This window comes from Perissodus microlepis, chromosome 3 (genome assembly GCF_051167445.1).
Source record: "Perissodus microlepis isolate ML-2025 ecotype Zambia chromosome 3, ASM5116744v1, whole genome shotgun sequence".
Lineage (NCBI taxonomy): Eukaryota > Metazoa > Chordata > Actinopteri > Cichliformes > Cichlidae > Perissodus > Perissodus microlepis.
Genome location: NC_140463.1, coordinates 43,223,029 through 43,245,915, shown reverse-complemented (window position 1 = coordinate 43,245,915; position 22,887 = coordinate 43,223,029). Strand labels below are relative to the sequence as shown.

The 22,887-nt window shown below is 40.3% G+C and overlaps 1 protein-coding gene, 1 long non-coding RNA gene and 1 pseudogene across 2 annotated transcripts; 1 reads left to right on the top strand and 2 right to left on the bottom strand.

Annotated features, from left to right (window-relative positions):
- Positions 1-6,917: 6,917 nt before the first annotated feature.
- Positions 6,918-8,993, bottom strand: LOC146391618 (uncharacterized). Its single transcript, XM_084924562.1, has 6 exons — positions 8,923-8,993; positions 8,437-8,772; positions 8,220-8,261; positions 8,015-8,122; positions 7,877-7,911; positions 6,918-7,606 (listed from the first exon to the last, which is right to left on the bottom strand). Exons 1-6 carry the CDS (start codon positions 8,969-8,971, stop codon positions 7,505-7,507), a joined length of 672 nt encoding a protein of 223 aa, XP_084780688.1. The 5' UTR covers positions 8,972-8,993; the 3' UTR covers positions 6,918-7,504.
- Positions 8,994-10,414: 1,421 nt separating this feature from the next.
- LOC146391617 (uncharacterized) lies at positions 10,415-15,525 on the top strand (annotated as a pseudogene).
- Positions 15,526-16,906: 1,381 nt separating this feature from the next.
- On the bottom strand, positions 16,907-20,290 carry LOC146391616 (uncharacterized). Its single transcript, XR_014799945.1, has 4 exons — positions 20,201-20,290; positions 19,714-20,049; positions 19,157-19,538; positions 16,907-19,056 (listed from the first exon to the last, which is right to left on the bottom strand). It is a non-coding gene; the product is annotated as an uncharacterized LOC146391616 (long non-coding RNA).
- Positions 20,291-22,887: the final 2,597 nt, after the last annotated feature.

Genomic DNA, 22,887 nt, shown 5'->3' with positions numbered 1-22,887 from the left:
GGATGTAGTACCTTATGACAACCCAGTCTCTGCCTTTCAGAGCTGCCGGCTCTGCTTGGAGGCAGCAGTCACATTCCTTTTTACCTGGTACTTTGCAGCTTTTTATGAAGTGAAACGTGCCGCTCAGCAACCTTCACTTCATCATTTGTCCACTTGCTTCTCACCGTCCCAGCTGTCATAAATGGAAACAAAAGAAAATATCTTAATGCGAATGCAAGAAAAGATAGAAAATATTCTAGTTTATAATGTGAATACAAAATGTTCTTAAACCTTGCTTTCTACTGGAGCACTTTAAAGGAGCAATAAGCACAATTCATCATACTTAGGTTGAAGGAATTAAAAATGACTATGTGAAGAACTAGAGGTGTAATTACATCTGGAGTACAGCATGAAGTCACAATCCCTCTCTCTGTGTTGATCTCCAGCCATAGACTTTGGTTTGGTTTACAGGCAGTGCAAAACAGCACACCTAGCAGTGAAAAGATATTGCTTATTGCTCCTTTAAGGATGCTTGGAATGAACCATTTGAAGTGCTGTGTTCTGCTGGGAATCAAATAAGATGAAATGATTTATGATAAAAGCTCTCAATAGTGTCATGTCTGAAAACAAACTTGTCCTTTGATCACAAGTATATTCACCTAAAACATTTTGTATTTGGGTGCCTTTACCCCTTCTTGGTGAAGTGTTGCTAATGTTTTTGTTGTCCAGGGTGATTGAGGCAGAGGTGCCCTTCATGTTGTCCAGGGCAGCTGAGTAAAGCGTGTGGCTTGGAACCCCCGGAATACTTGGTCCTTGAGCCTTTGAAAAGTAACAGTGAAATATGAGAATCAATGCATGCAATAGGTCTGTTTGCTTTTTTCTCTGCATTGTAGGCAAAGTCAGCGTTGGGCAGTGTGTAATTCTACATTAAGCGGCTAAGGGGCGATCGTGGCTGAAGAGTTGTAATCGGAAGGTTGCCGGTTTGAGCCCCGGCTCCGACAGTCTCGGTCGTTGTGTCCTTGGGAAAGACACTTCACCTGTTGCCTACTGGTGGTGGTCAGAGGGCCCGGTGGCGCCAGTGTCCGGCAGTCTCGCCTCTGTCAGTGCGCCCCAGGGTGGCTGTGGCTACAATGTAGCTGCCATCACCAGTGTGTGAATGTCTGTGTGAATGGGTGAATGACTGAATGTGTAAAGCGCTTTGGGGTCCTTAGGGACTAGTAAAGCGCTATACAAATACAGTCATTCACCAGTGTGTGAATGTCTGTGTGAATGGGTGAATGACTGAATGTGTAAAGCGCTTTGGGGTCCTTAGGGACTAGTAAAGCGCTATACAAATACAGGCCATTTACCATTTGATATGAATATTTTACATGTGAACATAATCTACTAATAATACTCATCACAGTGTGATTGTTTGAAATCGGATAGAGTGTTATTATCATCATGACAAACATCCCTGCTGTTCAGTTTCAATGTAACACACACTAGAGTTGTTGGTTCTACCAATTGAGAAAGGCTAAAAAAAACAAATTCATGTCCTTCACAGCTTAAAACAATCTGAGGACAATGTAACACAAAAACATCAAATTTAGTAGGAATAAAGATCAAGCTGATGCTTTAAAGGGAAAGTTAGGACTAACAAATGATACGCCAATTTCTTTCTCCTAAGATGTTCACAAACAAGTAATGCTAATGTTGAATATGGGAAACTTTCAATCAAACTGATTATTTTAATACAATCAAAAGGCATTTCATTTACACACTAGGACCAACTGACACATATACTTGATACCAAATACAAAAAAATAATGTGTAACCTGTTGGAAGAATGAAGTGGGTATGTCACTCACCAATTGGTCTGAAGGAGGTTGAGACAGGATCTCAGCACTTGGTCTCTGCAACAAAAGACAACAATATAACGTCAGAAACATTCTCTAGTATAAATCCCGACTATTTAATTAACTACAGATCATATTTGTATCAGTGAACATTATTACAGAAGGATCTGACTTCCTTATACCAGATTCTATAGAAACTTAACACTGTACGGTTCTGCTACCCAACGATATGAGGACAGTGTAACACACACTAGAGTTGTTGGTCCTACCACATGAGGAAGGCAACTGAAACACAGTCATGTCCTTCACAGCTTAAAACAATATGAGGACAATGTAACACACACTATAATCACTGCTCCTACCATATGAGGACTTCTACTTAAACACACTCATGTCCTTCACAGCTTAAAACAATATGAGGACATGACGACTGAACACGTGTAGAGTTCACGTTCCCGACTTCTAACTTGTCCTGCTGTTGTCAATAAAAGCTCTAAACCCAACACTGATGTAAAGCCATCTATTTCCCCAGAAATTAAATCATGTAAACTGATCAGCGGGAGCTTATTTGGACAAAAACATGTGTAAAAGGACAAAAATATCAAATTTAGTCAGAACTAGAAAAATTTGCATTTCCTGCGAAAATGCAGTGTGGATGCTTTAAAGCTGAAGCTGTATGCAAAACTAGCTGAAAAAGCTGAAAAGTTGCAGAAATTGTAAAAACTTTGCAGAAGCAAAGGAACTTTGCTAAAATGGAATAACTTAGCAGAACTGCAATATCTTAGAGGAAACATAATACTTGGCAGAAATGCAATAGCATAGCAGAACTTAGCAGAAATATTGTAACTTACCAGAAACATGATAACTTCTCAAAAATACAAGAATTTAGGAGAAATAGTATAAGATAACAGAAAGAATATATTTAGCCAAAAATACTTAAGCATTACAGAAACACTATGATTTAGAAAAATAGCACAACAGAGCAGAAATACTGTGATTTACCAGAGACACTGTGATGAACTATGAATATTGTCATTTTAAATTAATACTATGTTTTAGCACAAATACTATAATTGGACAGAAATACTATGTTTCAGCACAAATACTCTGTTTTAGCACAAATACTATAACATAGCAGAAATACAATTATATAGCAGAAATGCTATATTTAGAAAGAAAAATATAATATAGTAGAAATAGTATGATTTAGCAGAAATAGTACAATACAGCATAATAACAATGATTTAGAACAAATACTATGATTGAGCAGAATAGTAATAACTTAAGTGAAAATACTGGAAAAGTAAGATGACAAGCTGAAAAAAAAACGGAACATGGTTAAGTTCCCTCAAAACTAATTGTTGTTCACCTGTGAAAAAAAAATAAAGAAATAAAAATAAATTTAAAAAACAAGAAGGAACAGCCAACAGATACACACAAAATCAAATATGTATACACAAATGCACAGAGAGAGAGACACACGGAGGGTCTATGCCAGTCAACCAGTCTGAATATATTATATTTTTTTCCAACAATGAGATGCTGCCCTAAAGAGGGTCTCTCTCTCTCTCTCTCTCTCTCCTTCTCTGTCACACACACACACACACACACACACACACACAGACACACACACAAGATCCAATTCAGTCAACCAGTCTAAATATATTGAATTTAAATCTTACAATGAGATCATCCCATAAAAAGGCTTTCTCTCTCTCTCTGTCACACACACACACACACACACACACACACACACACACACACACACACACTGTTTTAACCTTTTGTGACCATACCAACAGTAGGAGTCAGACCATGTTTCTTGGAAAACTGGAAAACATTACATCCAGGTAACCTACAGTGTTGAACGATGTTTGCTACCCTACAATCCGTCCTACTCTGTAATAAAATCAGTGATGTTTGACGGTCCTGTTGCTCCCATTGAAATTTATATAGCCTATTTACAATCTAAAAATCTAAATCTTTGTCCTGTTTGAAATAGAATGAGAGAAGCTGGTTATTTTGTCATATGCGCACGTGCCTAAGGTACTAGGTACTAACAAGGTACTAACTAGCTAACTGACTGGATGCCCATTAACCTTCTAACTCCTGTTCTGTGTGTACGTGTTTGTGTACAGGGCTTTTTCAAAAAAAAAAGGAGCCACATTCAAGTAAAACTGTAAGATCAAATGATTTGTCAATCAAGAAAAATGTTGGATCAGTGTCTCAATATTTATATCTTTTATTAGATGTACATGTGTGTGAAGAGACAACGGCGGTCTCTCTCCGATTCTTTATATCTTGGTAGAGATCACGCAGAGATGTTTCCATGTTTTACACAATCCTTTTATTATCCATTTTCCTTACAGATGCATCTGGAGATGACCACACTGCAGTCCTATGCTAAAGGCTGATCTAAAGAATTCCACACAACAGTTACAGTTTGTGAAGGTTCTCAGTCATCCAGGTCATTGTAGTCTAAGGAGCTTGGAAAGAAAAGCGTCTGGACTTCTTTAAGTTACTTGAAGACGTTTCACCTCTCATCCGAGAAGCTTCTTCAGTTCTAAGGGTCAAATGGTGGAGAGTCCCAGATTTAAACCCCGTGGGAGTTTCCCCCCAAAGAGGGACAAAAGGACCTCCTGATGATCTACCTTATCACATGAGCCAAGGTGTGAAAACGGGTGTGGGTCACAATCAGCCAGGGTTTCGGGTGAGCTCATTGTGAAACCTAGCCCCACTCTATCATGTGATTTCCTGAATGTATAAAATGATATATTATCCAGTGTCACTAAGTCGCCCTTACCTTTAAACATAACCTAATTTCTTACTCTTCTGCCAAGTATCCTTGGCCGAGTTGCTCTATGTGTGTATATGTATGAATGTATATGAATGTTAGATAGAAAGCACTTACCTGGAGGAAGCTTATAAAAAAGTGCTTTTATGAATGTGTGAATGAAGCAAGTTGTACAAAGCACTTCGAGTTCTCAGAGTAGAAAAGCGCTATAGAAGAACCAGGCCATTTACCATCTCTGAGTAAAATTATCTCACACTTTTTTCTCTCCCTGGAAACACAGCAGCTGTACCTTTTGCTAGCATATGGAAATGACACAGATTGTATATCTGTGTCATGAAACTAAACTGTTTGTTGCTTCTGCTTGTTTCAGACTGTATGTCTGAAACAAGCAGAAGCAACAAACAGTTTAGTTTCAACTAACCAAAAGATGCATGAACAATTCCTGAATAGCACTAGAGAATTTCTACATTTGAGAGGAATTCATGACAAGAAGTTACTGAAGCTTAAGGAAAGTAAAGTTGTTATACAGATGAAACACTTCATAATGAATGATTGTTGGAAAGCAATGACCACTAATGAACACTGTGCTGTTAAACCTTTATAAGATCATGTTATTTTGGAGCATGTTTAGAAATGTATTTATATTACCAGAAATGATGAGAATTAATAAAACAGCACATACAAATGTACAATTACAGTAGCATTGCAGAGTTAGATTTTTTTTTTAAATTTTTTTATGAAGAGTTGCTGCACTATATCATTAATATGATACAGTAGCATTTCCATTTACACAGCGAGTCCATCTGGTGGCAGCATAGATCATATCTGACTCGATCTCTCTTCTTTTTGCTTTTGGTCAAAATATGCTGCAGCGACATTTTGACCAAAAGCGAAAAGAAGAGCGATGTTCAATTTTTTATGATTGATGATACAATAAGTAAAATAAGTCAACTGAACCCATCACTAATTTATTGATCTTTGGGCTAATTTTTGGTAAACAAAAACAGAAGCTGCCAGAACTCTTGCTAAGTCACCACCAGCAAGGACAAGCTGAGACAACTCAGCTGATTTTTATCTGCATAGATAGCAAGGTTTCAACCAGAGGAAATGTTTCATATAAGTGTGAAGTCAGCAGCACTGTGACAAACTACACACAAACAGTTTGTGTGTTTGTACTGATTTCTTGAGCGCTTCAGTTGACACAGATATACAGTCTGAAACAAGCAGACGCAACAAACAGTTTACTTTTAACTAACCAAAAGATGCATGAACAATTTCTGAATAGCACTGAAGAATTTATACACTTGAGAATAATTCATGACAAAACGTTACTGAAGCTTAAGGAGAGTAAAGTTGTTATACAGATGAAACACTTTATAACTGTTGGAAAGCAGTGACCACTAATGAACACTTCAGAATTGTGCTGTTATTTTGCAGCATATTTACAGCAGGAATCAATGTTATGTACAAATGAATATAAAAGCAATATGCAACAAGGATTATATTGTCACGGTCCTGGGTCGGAGACCCAGTGTTTTTGTTTTTTGTACTTTTACTTTTGATTTTATTATGAATCATGACAGTTTGTGTTTTGGTTTCCCAGTGTTTATTCTGTGCTCCCTCTGTTTTGTGTCATCCCTGCCTGTGTGTCCCCTCAAGTGTAGTCAGGTCTCTGTGTTAAGCCCGCATCCGAGTCTGTGTCTTTGCGTGTGTGTGTTTCCTGTTTTACTTTGAAGGTCCGTGTCTGATGTCAGTGTGTTTACGTTTCCCCTGTCCCGTCATGTCTGATTACTCCCAGCTGTGCCCTCCTTCTGTTTCTCATTCCCTTCTGTTTCTCAGCTTGCCCTGCGAGCCTTGACAGATATATGAGACCTTATGTTGTATCGTCTGATGAAAGAGTTTCAGATGTATTTATATTAACTGAACTCTATTTTATTAATATATGTTGTGTTTGTTCAAGACATTTAGCATCATGTTTGTTTGACGACAAAGATTTCAAATGAGCACGAAAATATTGAGAATTAATAAAACAGAACATACAAATGTACAATTGCGGTAGCATTGTTTCTTCACTGCAGAGTTAGAATTGCTGCATCATATCATTTCCAGTTACATAGTCAGTCCGTCTGGTGGCAGCATAGATCGTGTCTGTCTCGATCGCTCTTCTTTTTGCATTTGGTCGAAATGTCGCTGCAGCATATTTTGGGCCGTCAGAGCCATGAATCTGATTTAAATAATCATAGCCATTGTTCAGTTTTTTATGATTGATAATACAATAAGTTAAATAGTTCAACAGAACCCATCACCAATTTATTGATCTTGAGGCTAATTTTCGGTAAACAAAAATGAAGCTGCCAGAACTCTTGCTAAGTCAACAACAGCAAGGACAAGCTGAGAAAACTCAGCTGATTTTTATCTGCATAGATAGCAAGGTTTCAACCAGAGGAAATGTTTCATATAAGTGTGTAGTCAGCAGTAATAAAAACAGGTCTTTTGCAGGAAGTGGAAGTATAATCATGTGTTTTTTTTGTCTTTTGATCAAGACATATAAGAGCATAAGATAATACATACAGTATCCTGTCACAGTTATATCCATGTGCCACATGAATGTAGTCTTTATTTTTCAAGAACATTTGTAGTCACCAAGTATCGACTGTTTCCATTCAGGTCGTGTGCAGATTTCCATTTCATTAACAATCACATTACATTTTTGTTTGGCTAAATACACTTTGATGGACGAAGTAAGAACTTAGAATTAACAGGAAAACACATATGAAAATTCAGTTAGCATTGGTTCACCACAGCAAAGTTGTTTTTTTTTCTTAACAAGAGTTTTTCATTTCCCCAATAAGTCATGATGACCTCATCAGTCAGTTCAAGTTGCCTGCTGATTCTATCTGGTGGAAGCATAGATCACATTCGGCTCGATCTCTCTTCTTTTTGGTTTTGGTCGAACTGTCACTGCAGCATAGTTCACCTCATCAGATCCATGATTCTGTGAAAAGCACATTCAGAGTTCATTTATTATAATTAATATATACATATTAATTATAATTATAGACAAATATAGGCAATAAGAATGAAGTTTTTATCTTACATTTCTAAAGGAAAGAAGACAATTAGTCAACAGCTAATTGGAACATACAAACTAAAAATCTTATTTCTCCCTTTATACGATGTCATTTTGCACTGTAATGCTGTACAGGCACATTTTGTTTAAGCGCTGCCAATCAGAGCATAAAAGTACATTTTTAAGTTTACTCACCGTACTGTGGTCCGGATTCTGTTCTTCTTTATTTGCTGATCCACAAAAAACAACTTAGTGTTATTCTATTTCATAAACCAATTATACATTTGTGAAGAGTAAAGATTATAAGAGCGATTTTGTAGCTGTAAAAAGTACCCATCTGAAGTTTCATGTTTTGAACAGCCAGACCAGTGATGAGCATTAAGAGGAAAACAGACAGAACACCCAGGGTGACACTTGTCAGCTTTGCTACTTCGTGAGACTCTAATACAAAAATAAAGGTAAAAAGCGACACGACTGAAATTTATTACACATTCATGTGTTTTTAATTATCTGCACAATAAAAGAAATGTTGCCTTACGTTTAGAGATGCAGTCCATGTCATCCTGAGGGTCATCAGTGCCTATTCAAAAATAAAGCCTTGGTTTTATTAGTCCTCATTTCTATATTTATCTTAATATATAACCACCATAGTCTTTGTATACAGAGTGTTGACAATAATTACATTGCATATGTAATATAAATTAAAAGAGTAATAACTGAAGAATGAGGAGGCAAAGACTTTACAATAATCTTACCTCCAACCTTTAATTTCGTGACGCTTAAATTTAGACGTCCTTCTGAGACAAATCCACAGAAATACAGCGCAGAGTCAGACACATCCACTTGTTTGATTTTGAGACAGACATCAGAGGTGTTTTTTGTCATTTCCAATTTTCCAAGAAATTCAGCATTGTAATTAACATTCTTAGACATAACAGCAATAGAGTTGACTGTGGTTCTGTTGACCAGTCTGAACCAGAAGGTCAAAACGTCATATGTGTAAATCCTGGGGCACTGCAGAGTGACAGTTTCACCTGCCTGTACCTCTGAGGTCTGAAACTCAGAACCTGAGACAGCAATCCAGCCTGAAACTGTGGAAACAATGAGATGTTTATTGCTCTACATGGTGCTACACCTGTGAGTGTAAAGTTACTAATAAGCAAATGTGTCTAACTTATTATAGGTTAAAAATGCAATAAAAGATTAGCTAATGATGTCAAAGAGTAATAGAGCAAACTTACAGAAACAAGAGAGAGCTAAAGCTGTTATCACGTTCATCATCGTGCACATGACTGCTGCCCTGCAATGTCCGCAGATGGTGTGTTCACCAGGAAGGGTGCCACAGTGTGATAAATGTGATAGAGGGAGGAGTTTTGTGTTGCTTTCAAAGCTAAATGCGTTTAGGTCATAGAGTCATGATACACGTGCTTAGTCTTAAAGGGCTTTTTGCAAGATTATTTTTTGTCTTTACTTTAAAGAAGAAGAAGAAGAGTGATGTTTCATTTTTTTCTCAGCTTTAAAAACATGCATTATTAAAAAGCTGGTTGTTGTTAAAATGCTGATAGTGTCAGGGTTGGCTGTGTGGCAGGCAAAGGGTAGACCCAAAAGAAGGGAGTTTTATTGCTGTAAAGTTATAAACCATAGCTAAACACAAATCTCTAAAACTAGAAACTAAGAACTGGAAACAAAAAGCTAGAAACAAGGAGTAGCGATGGAAACAAGGGGAACAAGGAAACACACTGCAGCAGGAATGACACCACAATAAGCAGAGGAAAACATGGAACACAGCTGGAAATAATCAAACTAACAGGACAGTAGGAAGCAACACTGAACACAGGATGAGAGCCTGTCAAAATAAAACAGGAACCACGCAGACCAAGACGCACAGGCTTGACACTTGGGGAAGAAACAGGCATGGGTGATAGACATGACGGGCTGGGGAGAACACAGACGACACCAAAACAACCAGAGCACAAAAGGGAACAGATTAAATGAAGAAGAAACTAAGAACTAGAAAACTAAATGTTTAAACTAGGAAGAACAAGCAACCTAAACAAAATATCAAATGAGACCTAAGAAACATTTACTATCTGTCATGGGAACCATGAAAGATAGTAAAAGTCAAAGAGTCCTTGAGTCAACACTTTTATGACAACAAAAGACATGCTGTTATATGACAAAGTTGGGATTTGATTTACTACTTCATGCGCCATAGTACTTATATTTTTTTTTAAAGAATACATCAAATAATAATCAAATAATGCAACCTACAAAGAACAGAAGGTAACTGAAAAAACGGTTCTCCATCATTGACAACCAATCACACCCACTCCACTGTGCTCTGAAACTTACAACCCAAGACAGAAAACACAGCCTGAAGTAGTAGAAACAACAAGATGTTAGTTTGCAGCCTGCTGCTGCACCCATCCGCACTCCTTTTGTGCCTGGCAGCGGCTTGTGCCTGGCGGGGGCCTGCCACGCAGTCACTGGAGGTGGAGGTGCGTCAGGGTCTACGCCTGCCGGAGGTGGAGGAGGAGCTGCTCCAGCCGGAGGTAGATGAAGAACTGGACCAGCCAATGGTGGAGGAGGCGTGCGAGGGGCTGCTCCAGCTGAGAGCGGTGGATGAGCTGTGCGAGGAGATGGAGGTCCACGTGCCACAGAGGGCTGCTCGGCCTGAGCTTGAGGTCAATTAGTCTGGAGGACCTGTGCAGTCCGAGATTGGGGAGATGCAGCATGACACCGGCCGAACCACCTGGGAGCCTCAGTGCACTTCCACGGCTGCTGCGCCGCCGCTGCTGCCACTGGATACGCGGGTGGTCCCAAGCCTACGACACCGGCACCTCTGGATGCGCGGGTGGCCACCAAGAACGACACCTCCCCATTGCTGGGCCAGAAGCTGGGGGCGCCAACGGTCCGGGCCAATTCAATCTCTCACTTGCAGGGGGAGGGAGTAGGTTCACCTGGATGTTTTCCTTGGCCTCAGTCGGGTGATGGAGGTATGTGGCGGGGCGTGGTCCGCAATGCAGCTGCAGGCGAGATGCACGGCTGGCAGCTGGAAAGCTGCAGCCGTGTTGTAACAGCAACATTGAGTGTTAATAAAGTGTGTGAGATTCTGAAAAGCATGAACATGTGGACTGGTCTGTCATAGTTTTGTTACACGAATCAAGGCTTCTCAAATCACTAGAGCTTGAACACCAACACATAAAGTGTTAACAAAAACCCAGATGAGCCCAGAAACCCCAGGTGGCCCCAACAAAAACAAAGACCAAATCGCAGTGCATGCCATCAGTACGCCAAGCCTGAAACATACAGGAAGACCAGTGCTCAAGGCCCCTGCTGAGAACCAACAGAACCCAGACAGTACAAACAGCCAAGAAAAGGAGTCCAGCAGCACAAGAGTCAAGGGCAGTGAACAAACCAAAGGTCCATGAAGAACACCAGCCAGCTTAATGTGACACGGTGAGATAGAGATGATGCTCTTATCATGCTACACTGACACATGGAAAGAACCATGTATTAAAAGGAGGGATTTTACAACAAATACAGCAACAGTGGTTTAGAAAGAGATTCTGTAATTACCCTTTCAATAATCTTTTAACTCTTGTATGATTTGTGCAAGTAATAATAAAAGCAGGGGCATTCAAAGGCTACAGGCAGCACATCCACACCTAGAGTAGTCTTTTGATCATCTACACGTGGACTTTGACATTGAACTCAGGCCATGTGAACGTAAAGAAACATGCTTGGTGTTTGCTGACATGTTCTCAAAATAAGCAGCAGATTTCCTTTCTTGCAAATAAGATGCAGGTGCAGAAGCAAAAACCTTGCTCAAAGAAACCCTTTCAAAGTGGCGAATTCCAGATAAGCTCAGCACTAGTTTTGAAACAGCAGGTTAAGGCACAATGTGCATAAAAAAAACCCACACCCTTACAAACCAGAAAAGTGATAAGAGATCTTCAAAGACGATTCCAGATACTTCTGTGAACCCAGACTGAGGTTAAAGTCAAAGTTGAACCGCTTAAGATTCATGCCAGCAATTACAAGAGGATTCCAGAACCACAAAACCTACTCAGAGTTTTAAAGATTTGCCCACTGATGCTGAGGAAGACAACAAGGTTGATCAACGTGCTTTGCCCTTTCAATCTACAGCTGCGTTGGAACAAAAGTAATAGTGTTGGGTGAAAAAGTGCCCCAACAAGAGCTTATCAAGCTCCAACTAAGTGACACACGGGGGGAAACTCTGTCACCAGGTATCAGCAGCTAAACACAGACAATACCTGTTTAGGATGGTGTGACCTGAGAGGTTTTTCAGTTGTGTTGTGTTTTCTGTGATTCGTGATCATTTTCACATATGATCAACATCCACATAAACACAAACGCTGGAAAGGCTTGAAGAATCACTCAAGGTGCTTTCTTCCTGAGAGTTTCAGCTTCTTCTCTAGTCCTAAATTTTATCCAAATAAATTTGTGCCTACACTATTTGAATCTCACAACTACTTCACTAATAAATTCTTAGTGAATTTTCTGTATGGCAGTTAGACCTACTTATAGTCAACCCTAATAATGATAACAATTACTGCTGTAAGTTCATTTGTCATATCAACCACACAAATTTTGACTCATCATCTTAAATTCCAGTACTCTGTGGTCATTTGATTCCCACAAGTGATTTTGCGAGGCCTCCAATATGCTTTGAACCCCCACAGGGTGTATTTACTCCTTCAGAGATAAATGTGACTGATTGTTTCTCCCCCTGTCATGTGTTTGCTGGGAGCAGTGATAATTATAAAGTCCAAGTCTGTCAATGAAGGAGCTCCCCAGGTCTCCAACAGATTCATGCATATAGTGCAGACATTGATGATTTAATTGCCAGAGTTCTTCTGTCTCCTACCACCAGCACTGAGTCAATGGGCATGACAGAGCTGGCCTTCCTGATGAGCTTATCCAACCACTTCCTCTCAGCTGCAGATAAGCTGCTGTTTCAACAGATACCATAGAAGATGGCTGATGCCACCACAGAGTCAAAAAAGGTCTTCAGGAGCACCTGCTGCACTCCAAAAGCTTCCTGAGCAGGTAGAGTCAGCTCTGACCATTCCTGTAATGAGCATCAGTCCACTATCCCACTGTCAGTTCCCCAGATGTTCATTGGTGTTGGTGTGGTGGGTCTGCACCTGTGGAAATCCACCATCAGCATCAGCATGATGGTAAGAATTCCCAACCATGGAAAAGAAAGATCCCTTATGCCCATTGTATCCACACAATAGGTATGAAGGAGCTGTTAAATTTTGCTTTTTGGCCAATCCTTGTGATAAGACTGTTCATGCAGTATTGATGTCTTTACAAAGGCTTCAACAATCTTTCAATAAATATCTGAAAATCAGTTTGATTTTGGTTCTTAGTCAATTTTTTTCACATCACATGCCTTGCCCAGTCTGACATGTACTGGCGGTAATCCTCTCTAAATATGATGATTAACCTTTACAAGCTCATTGAGTATGAGGAACAATTTAAAAGACTGAAAGAGGCCAAACTTAGTTTTTGCTGTCTTGATACATTCTCAATCATCCAGGAAAGTAAATCTCCAAAAGTTGATTCTGTTCATCTGGACGTAGCGTTTTGTGGGAGAAACGTTTCGTCACTCATCCAAGTGACTTCTTCAGTCTCAGCTGACTGCAGGTTTCCTCAAATCTTATAAACAGTACATTTGCATAATGACTGAAACCAGCCCACTGAAGGGCTCGTCTAGCACAGCACAAGAAGTCTAAGACCAGGCAACAAAGGAAGTTTGACTTACTTGTTGCACGTCGGAAACCACCGCAAAATACGGAGAGTGTCCTCAGTGGCCAGAAGAGACAAGAAATGCGACACGGAGGATGTGGACAAGTGGGTGAAGAATTTGTCTGACAGACAGCTCACCCAAACAGAGAAAAACGTCCTTGCTAAAGGGTTGAATTTTGCTGTCACACCGAGACAAATCCCGCTAGGGGAGCTGATCACAGCCACAGAAACAGCAATTCGTAACAACAATATTGCAGAAGTGGAAGCAGAGAAACTACGGACAAAAGTTCCGGCCTGTCTCAGCAATGCAAAGCCCCCAGCATCCAACGTCACCATGGAGAGGAAGGCACTCACATCACTTAGTGATGACAGCAACATTATCATCCTTCCGGTAGACAAGGGTAGGTGCACAGTATTGCTAAACCAGAACGACTATCATGAGAAGATTTTGTCACTACTCAGTGATGAAAATACTTATGAGCCCCTGAAACGAAACCCAGGAAGTGGCTACAGGAAGAGAGTGATAGACTGTCTGAAGCAGTTAGAACAAGACAAGGCTATTGACCGGACCTCATACCACAGGCTATACCCAGGGGAGTCTACACCAAGTCTGTATGGTTTACCGAAAATACATAAACAGGGTGCACCTTTAAGACCGACTGTCTGCATGATCAACTCTGTCACCTATAACATCTCCAAGTTTCTGGCTTTGATCCTCAACCCGCTGGTGGGCACCTCTGAACACCACATCCAGAACACCCTGGATTTTGTTGAGAAGGTGAGAGATGTCATTATGGAGGCAGATGAAACCATGGTCTCGTACGACGTTACATCTCTCTTCACTTGCATCCCAGTCACGGAAGCATTGGAGGTAGTCCGTAAGAGATTACAGGATGACCCCAACCTCAGCAACAGGACCACTCTCAGCATCGACCAAGTGTGTTTGCTTTTGGAACTGTGTCTTCATTCCACCTACTTCACATACAAGGGTCAGTACTACAGGCAGAAACATGGGCTCCCCAGTTTCACCCATTGTGGCCAATTTGTACATGGAAGAAGTGGAAAAGAGGGCTTTGCTATCCTACCCTGGAACACCACCAAGCCATTGGTTCAGATATGTGGATGACACCTGGGTGAAAATCAAATCTCAGGACGTACCACAATTCACGGATCACATTAACTCGGTGGACCGACACATCAGATTCACCAGGGAGGATATGAAAAGTGGCAGGTTAGCCTTCTTAGACTGTGAGATTTCCATCAGTAATGGGGGACATCTAAAAGCTGACGTGTACCGTAAACCTACACATATGGATCAGTATCTAAGGTTTGACTCTCATCATCCACTGGAGCACAAACTGGGTGTCATCAGGACGCTACAACACAGAGCGAACACCATCCCCACTGACACAGCGGCCAGGGAGGCAGAAGAACAGCACATCAAGAAGGCCCTGAGTAAATGTTGTTATCCCAGCTGGACTTTTGTCAAAGCTGGAAAGGCACCTAAAGAAAGCTCCAGCCGATCCAGGAGAGAAGGACTACCGCTGCCCAAGCGAAAACCTCTAGTGATCCCATATGTGTCAGGAGTATTGGAGCAGTTGAGACACATTTTTTCGAAACACCGGGTCTCTGTGGGTTTTAAACCCCAAAACACGCTGCGCCAAAAATTGGTCCACCCCAAGGATCGGGTCCCCCGACACAAACAGAGTAACATAGTGTACGCTGTTAAGTGCCAGGAGGACTGCCAGGATTTATACATCGGGGAAACCAAACAACCTCTGGCGAAGTGGATGGCACAACACAGAAGAGCTACCTCGTCAGGCCAGGACTCTGCAGTCTATTTGCACCTACAGGTCAGTGGACACTCTTTCAATGATGAGGATGTTCACATCCTGGTCAGGGAAGAACGCTGGTTTGAGCGCGGAGTCAAGGAGGCCATTTACGTGAAAAGGGAAAGACTGTCTCTGAATCGAGGAGGGGGCCTAAGGGTACATCTTTCGCCATCTTACAGTGCTGTGATTGCAGCCATTCCCCAACTCTCTGTGAATGGTACTCATGGCCATTGATCAGTGGTCTTTGATCAGTGGGTTTTGGTCACTGGTTGTTGATCAATGGTCATGAGAATTTGCATAATTATGATTAAAGAACTGACCTCCCAGCCCATTGTTCCTTCAGTAGGCTGGCTTCAGTCATTATGCAAATGTACTGTTTATAAGATTTGGGGAAACCTACAGTCAGCTGAGACTGAAGAAGTCACTTGGATGAGTGATGAAACGTTTCTCCCACAAAACGCTACGTCCAGATGAACAGAATCAACTTTTGGAGATTAGTTTTTGCTGCTTTCTGTCAAATGAAGCCAGCCTGGCCTTCAGAGTAGAGCCTCTTACTGGATCAGTGTTTTTGTCTCTAAAAGCATGTTACCCTTTTCAAATGCATTAAAGCAGTTGACATAAACAGCTGAAAGAGAGATGTGAAACTTTTCTGTTAAAGCAGTTACGCTATTTTTGTGTGTGGGTTTATTGCAACGCTAAAACCCTTTGATAAACAGTGTTGCTACAAACTTTCTGTTTGTTCAAATGTCAGGAAAGAAAACTTCTCTTTTCTCATAGAATAGAATAGAATAGAATAGAATAGAATAGAATAGAATGGAATAATCCTTTAATTGTCCCACAAGGGGAAATTTGGTTGTAACAGCAGCCAGAAAGACACATATACAAACAAACACTACACAGGACATAGAACAGAAACATACACAATTTTTCTTACATATTTACATTAAGGACAATCATTGCTATAAACAGAGTACTGTACAGTTATTAAATTAAATAAAAATAACTACAGATAAGAGGCAAACCAGGTTGCAGGACGAATCGGTTGATTAACTTATTGCAGTTACAGCATTGATGTAAACATGTATGTTTGTTGGGAGCAGTTCTGATTGTACAGTCTGACAGCTGCAGGGAGGAAGGACCTGCGCAAACGCTCCTTCATGCATCTAGGATGCAGCAGTCTGTCACTGAAGGAGCTCTGCAGTTCAGCAACATTTACATGCAGGGTGTGGGAGACTGTCCATCAGAGATGTTATTTTGGCCAGAGTCATGCATGTAGTGCAGACATTGTCCAAAAGTGATGCAATTTTTGCCAGAGTTCTTCTGTCTCCCACCACCTGCACTTGGTCCAGGGTGCATCCCAGAACAGAGCTGGCCTTCCTAATGAGTTTATTTTAGTTTATTATTCAGGTGAACACCCAGGTACCTATAAGAGTCCACTATCTCAATCTCCAATGTACAAGATAATAGAAACTATGAAACAATTACTAATGTCAGTGTATTCAAACTAAAATCATGTTTGTGTTTTATATAAAACTTGATGGAATTAATTTCAGAGAAACATACCTTATACCATAGCTCCAATGATTTAATTGTTTTTGTTTTTGCATATAAGACCAGTGTAACCCAGTCATAGATTACATATTGTTATAATTACACAAAATGTGTTCTTTATACCTGACTGTTAGGACCTTCAAGCCTGTAGTTATATTCATTATCAGTTAGAGCCCCTCCTCATTGTTCTTCTTCTTCTTTGGTGCAACCCTATGAATACAGTGTCCCCCTTTGGCCCCTCCCCTTTTTCTACAATTCCCCTGTGGGAGAGGAGCTGGAGCGAGTAAGTTATTTACTTGGAGGTCTTTCTTTTTTTCCCCCTTCTTTGTCAGACACAACACAGAAACACACCGGTTACACCAGCAAGAAGAGAGTTTTGTAAATAACGTCTCTCTTAGTATTTGAATTAATGAAGTCATTTCATATTTGTTGTTAGTGCTGAAATCTTCCTGTGGTGCAGACTTTATCCATTTATTCATTTATTTGTCTTCAAAGGGTGCATGGCGGCAGTTTTAATCACTTTCATTAAATAATTGTAATTATTTTTCTAAAAATCTGCAAAGTCTGACATTATGTAATCAGTGTTGGGAAGGTTACTTTTAAAATGTATTCCACTACAGATTACAGAATACATGCCCCAAAATGTATTTTGTAACGTATTCTGTTACGTTACTCAATAAGAGTAACGTATTCTGAATACTTTGGATTACTTAATATATTATCATGCTTTTTACAACTACATGAATGTACTATTGCTGTGTGATTTATTACTATTACTGAAGGTCTGCGGCTCCGAACCGTAGTAAAGGGACCTCTGGCTAATACGTCGGGTTCGTAGCCAAAAAATAGCTTTACTTTGTTGTCTGGGTCAACTTTGCTTGTGAGGCGAGAGACAGAGAGAGACGTTGAAAGGCTGCTCCAACGGAACTTATTGTTTCGGAGGAAACAAGCCAAACATACTGTGGCAAGCTCAGACAAGGAGGAGACAGAGGTGTCGTTTGGTCTTGCTACCCTGAGTTGCCAGGGAGCACAGCCGTTTATTTTCCAACAGAAACACAGCGCTGTTACCAAACTGCTCGGCATAGCTTAGCACAACAACAACAACAAAAAGGCGCTCTCTCACCCAGGAAACACACAGTCGCAGAGAGAGAGCGTCGCCCTGTAAATATGGCAACCGTAATGCTGCCGCCTGGAACAACAGAACGTAGCTGTCAAACAAATGGTAAATGGCCTGTATTTATATAGCGCTTTACTAGTTCCTAAGGACCCCAAAGCGCTTTACATATCCAGTCATCCACCCATTCACACACACATTCACACACTGGTGATGGCAAGCTACATTGTAGCCACAGCCACCCTGGGGCGCACTGACAGAGGCGAGGCTGCCGGACACTGGCGCCACCGGGCCCTCTGACCACCACCAGTAGGCAACGGGTGAAGTGTCTTGCCCAAGGACACAACGACCGAGACTGTCCAAGCCAGGGCTCGAACCAGCAACCTTCCAATTACAAGGCGAACGCCCAACTCTTGAGCCACGATCGCCCCACAAACAAAACCCAAACAGTCCTGACCCGCCACAATATGAAACAGGAAAATACCGCCATGTAATCCATTTATTTCAACAAAGTAACTGTATTCTAAATACCACCTTTTAAAACGGTAACTGTAATGGAATACAGTTACTCATATTTTGTATTTTAAATACGTAACGGCGGTACATGTATTCCGTTACTCCCCAACACTGTATGTAATCAAAACAAGTAGATGAGGTTTCACAGCTTCTTTTAAAACTTTACTATCACATTACTATCTGCTGGCAGCTTAAGCAACATGAATTTTACTTCTCTCTCAGCTGCAGGCTCTCTGTCTCCTGCTGGTTTGAGGTTGAGGTAAACGCAACAAAAAATCTAGAATCACATACTGAAAAAAGTGTCTGATCATATCTGTTAAAGGACAGTGTACAGCAGCTTCCTGCATACAGTGGCAGGCAGTCCATGTAGCAAACAAAACAAATAGGGGCTGATGGGGTGAAGATGCAGCCGAAAGTAGACAGGAAATAGAAATAAAAACAAGAAGCAGCACGAACACCAGTCAAACAGGGAAATGAGTTTATCTGTTTGTAGTATAAATAACATGAGTTTCTGCTGCAGGCCTCCTGCGTCTTTTTACTGCTGATTGCAGTGCTGGATCCTTCAGGGTGCCAGGGTCCAGACTCTGTAATTAAAAGTACAGAAATAAAATAACTGAACTGGCTTAAAGCTGCAAGCATCAAAATATTCAAACATTATAGCATACTGTATAAAAAGGCTCCCACCTCAAATTGTTCTGGATTCTTATTTTCATGTTCTTTAGCTGATAATTTAAAGACATGATCATCAATTAAGTGAACAATACAGTGACATTAAAAGCTAAGACTTTGTGGCAACATTTGTATTTTTTCATATAGTTGACGTTTCACCAAATATGTGTTGAACAGCCATGCCAGTGATGAGCATTAAGAGGAAAACAGACAGAACACCCAGGGTGACACTCGTCAGCTTTGCTACTTCGTGAGCCTCTAATACAAAAATAAAGGTAAAAAGCAACACGGCTAAAATGTATTTTACATTCAAATGTTTCTAATCATCTGCACAATAACAGAAATGTTGACTTACGTTTAGAGATGCAGTCCATGTCATCCTGAGGGTCATCGGTGCCTATTAAAAAATAAAGCCTTGATTTTTTTAGTCCTCATTTCTATATTTATCTTAATCTATAACCACCATAGTCTTTGTATACAGCGTGTTGACAATAATTACATTGCATATGTAATATAAATTAAAAGAGTAATAACCGAAGAATGAGGAGACAAAGACTTTACAATAATCTTACCTCCAACTTTTAATTGCATGACGCTTAAATTTAGACGTCCTTCTGAGAAATATCCACAGAAATACAGCGCAGAGTCAGACACATCCACTTGTTTGATTTTGAGACAGACATCAGAGGTGTTTTCTGTCATTTCCAATTTTCCAAGAAATTCAGCATTGTAATTAACATTCTTAGACATAACAGCAATAGAGTTGACTGTGGTTCTGTTGACCAGTCTGAACCAGAAGGTCAAAACGTCATATGTGTAAATCCTGGGGCACTGCAGAGTGACAGTTTCACCTGCCTGTACCTCTGAGGTCTGAAACTCAGAACCTGAGACAGCAATCCAGCCTGAAACTGTGGAAACAATGAGATGTTTAATAACTCTACATGGTGCTACACCTGTGAGTGTAAAGTTACTAATAAGCAAATGTGTCTAAATTATTATAGGTTAAAAATGCAATAAAAGATTAGCTAATGATGTCAAAGAGTAATAGAGCAAACTTACAGAAACAAGAAAGAGCTAAAGCTTGTATCACGTTCATCATCGTGCACATGACTGCTGCCCTGCAATGTCCGCAGATGGTGTGTTCACCAGGAAGGGTGCCACAGTGTGATAAATGTGATAGAGGGAGGAGTTTTGTGTTGCTTTCAAAGCTAAATGCATTTAGGTCATAGAGTCATGATACACGTGTTTAGTCATAAAGTGTTATTTTGAAGTTATTCTTTATCAAAATGTCAATCATATAGATTTCACCTCTGTCATATTCTCAACATTTATAACTGAGCTACTCGTGTATATAAGAGGTCTTTCTTATACTTTGTAAACATTGTAATATTGTAATATTTAATTTAGTCCAGTCTGTTACTGTTCTTATTGTCTTGGAGCAATAGTAACCTTCATCATCCTGAGTGTTTATCTTTTTGATTATTAATATTCTTTGTTTCATTCTCGTCCTAGTTCTTTGGTTTTGCCCCTATGCGTCTCCTGTGTTTCACGCCTGTTCTTTAGTTTCCTGTCTAGCGTCTCCTGTGTGTCCCCAGCCAGCCGTGTCCCTGTGTTGCAGTTTGTTACTCTTGTCTCTGTGCTCCATGTTCGCTCTGTCTCCCCTCTTTGTGTCTGTCTCCTGTTTCCTTTTTGTCTTTGATAGTCCTGTGTCCTTTGTTCAGTGTTGTGAGTTCTGCTTTTCCCCTGTCTCTTTACGTCTGACTAGTCTCAGCTGTGTTTCCACCTGTTCCTCTTGTTATCCTACCGGTGTATTTTAGTCCTCAGTCTTCCCCTGCTTGTTGTTGTGTCATTAACATTCATGTGGTCTCTTGGCTCTGTGTTTTCCTCTGCGCTTCCTAGTTCTCCTCCTCCTCCTCCTCCTCCTCCTCCTCCTCCTGCCTGCCATACAGACAAATCATGATAGGTAACCACATAATTTTCTTAGGAATTAATAAAGCATTCTGAGTCTGATTATTTTCAGAAAATGCAACTCTACATATAATGATTAACACGCACAGTAGTTGGAAATATAATCTTATTTTAAAGAAGAAGATTTGTCAGTTTATTTCAGCTTTGAAAACGAGACTCATTAATATAATGCCACCTACAAAAGACAGAAAATAACCTACTGCAGAAGCAGGGTCCGGCAAAATGGCCACCTGATTTATGAAAGTTGAGAGATGACAGAGAAAAGGATGGGCATTCCATGAAAAATTAATTGTAATTGTTTTATTACTTACGCATTCAAATCAAAGTGTCAGAGCTGCAGCAGTCAACAATCTCTTTATAATTATATCCCAAATATCTATACGTGTATGCAGTCTCATATTATCTGGCAATAGTGTCTTTAGTCATTTGCTCTTGAACTCGGCTATAAAGCTCTGCTGTCTGTAGAGGCCTTGTGATTTCACTTGGTCTCAGGCCACAGCGAACTCTCTTCCTGTGGTATGATGTCTCTCACTCAGTCCTACCTCCCCCTGGAGTATTTGACTCTCCTTCTGAGTACAAATAACAGTAATTTTCCATTTTTGACCAATTCAAATAGGAGGCAGTATTGTCTCAAAGGTCAGAGCCACAAGGTCAACTCCAGTCATTGTGCCTTTTTCTCCTGTTGCCTGCCCAAGGAGCAGAATTAGCCTGGGAAGAAGCCTGGGAAGAATGGCGTCACTGGCTGAAGGGAGACGAACACCCATTTCTCATTGGACAGACCTGAGACCAGTCACTCAGTGGCAAACATTTTTCCTTTGGTTTCTGCTCTCTGCTGACATTTTTAGCTCTAGCCACATTCTTCATTCCTTCCATGTAAATAAAGTCTGGTAAACAGTTTAATTGTGTGCACTGAGTCTGCATTTGGGTCCAAGCCTTGGTTCATGAAAAAATGTATGTGATGTTTTTTCCTGTGTACTAATGTCACTTTTAAAAACAGCATTTTTGAAGCACTCTCTACTTGCAAGAAAAAAGACCCCATCCCTTTCCTATTGGTGGAAAAATGTAATATGACAACCAATCAAAAATTATATGAGAACATGTGGTTGTTTAGGAAGAGGGGAAAGATGTGGGAGTGACGGAGGTGAGAGAGATGGTGAGTTTTGAGATGTGAGAGATTTGTGGCATTTAGCATGTTTGGAGTGTGTAGTAAGTGTGTTCTTTAATTGTGTGTAGTGCTGTCGATTGTTTTGTTTTGTGTGTCAAAACAATGAGGTGACTGCTGAACAGTTGCTAGCTGAAAAGCCACCAAAGGCAGATTGTGAAGTGCTATATAAGAATCAGTCAATTCACCATTTATCTACGGCAACCAGCTGGGGGTGAGGGGCAAGGACAGGGCAAAGGAATGATCACTGACACTGTGGAAGTGTCAGTGATTAATAATAACTAACTGCAACATGTTATAATAAACTGTGAGATTATTATACTATCTTATGCCACGTTATACCTCTTATTAAAGATTGTGAAATCATTATGTAGTTTTAGGTTGCATTATTAGAAGAGTTATTAGAAATGCTGTTTGTGTAGAATGATGGCCTTTCTTTACTGATTACTGTCACGGTCCTGGGTCATTTTGACCCAGCATTTTCAGTTCTTACATTCCTTTATATTTTGGTTTGGTATTCTGATCCTTTTGTTATGCTTTGTTTATTAGTATTATTCTATGTTCTTTGTGAGGGGTTAGTTCTTGGGTTGTGTCTCGTGTTTAGTATAGGTTCAGT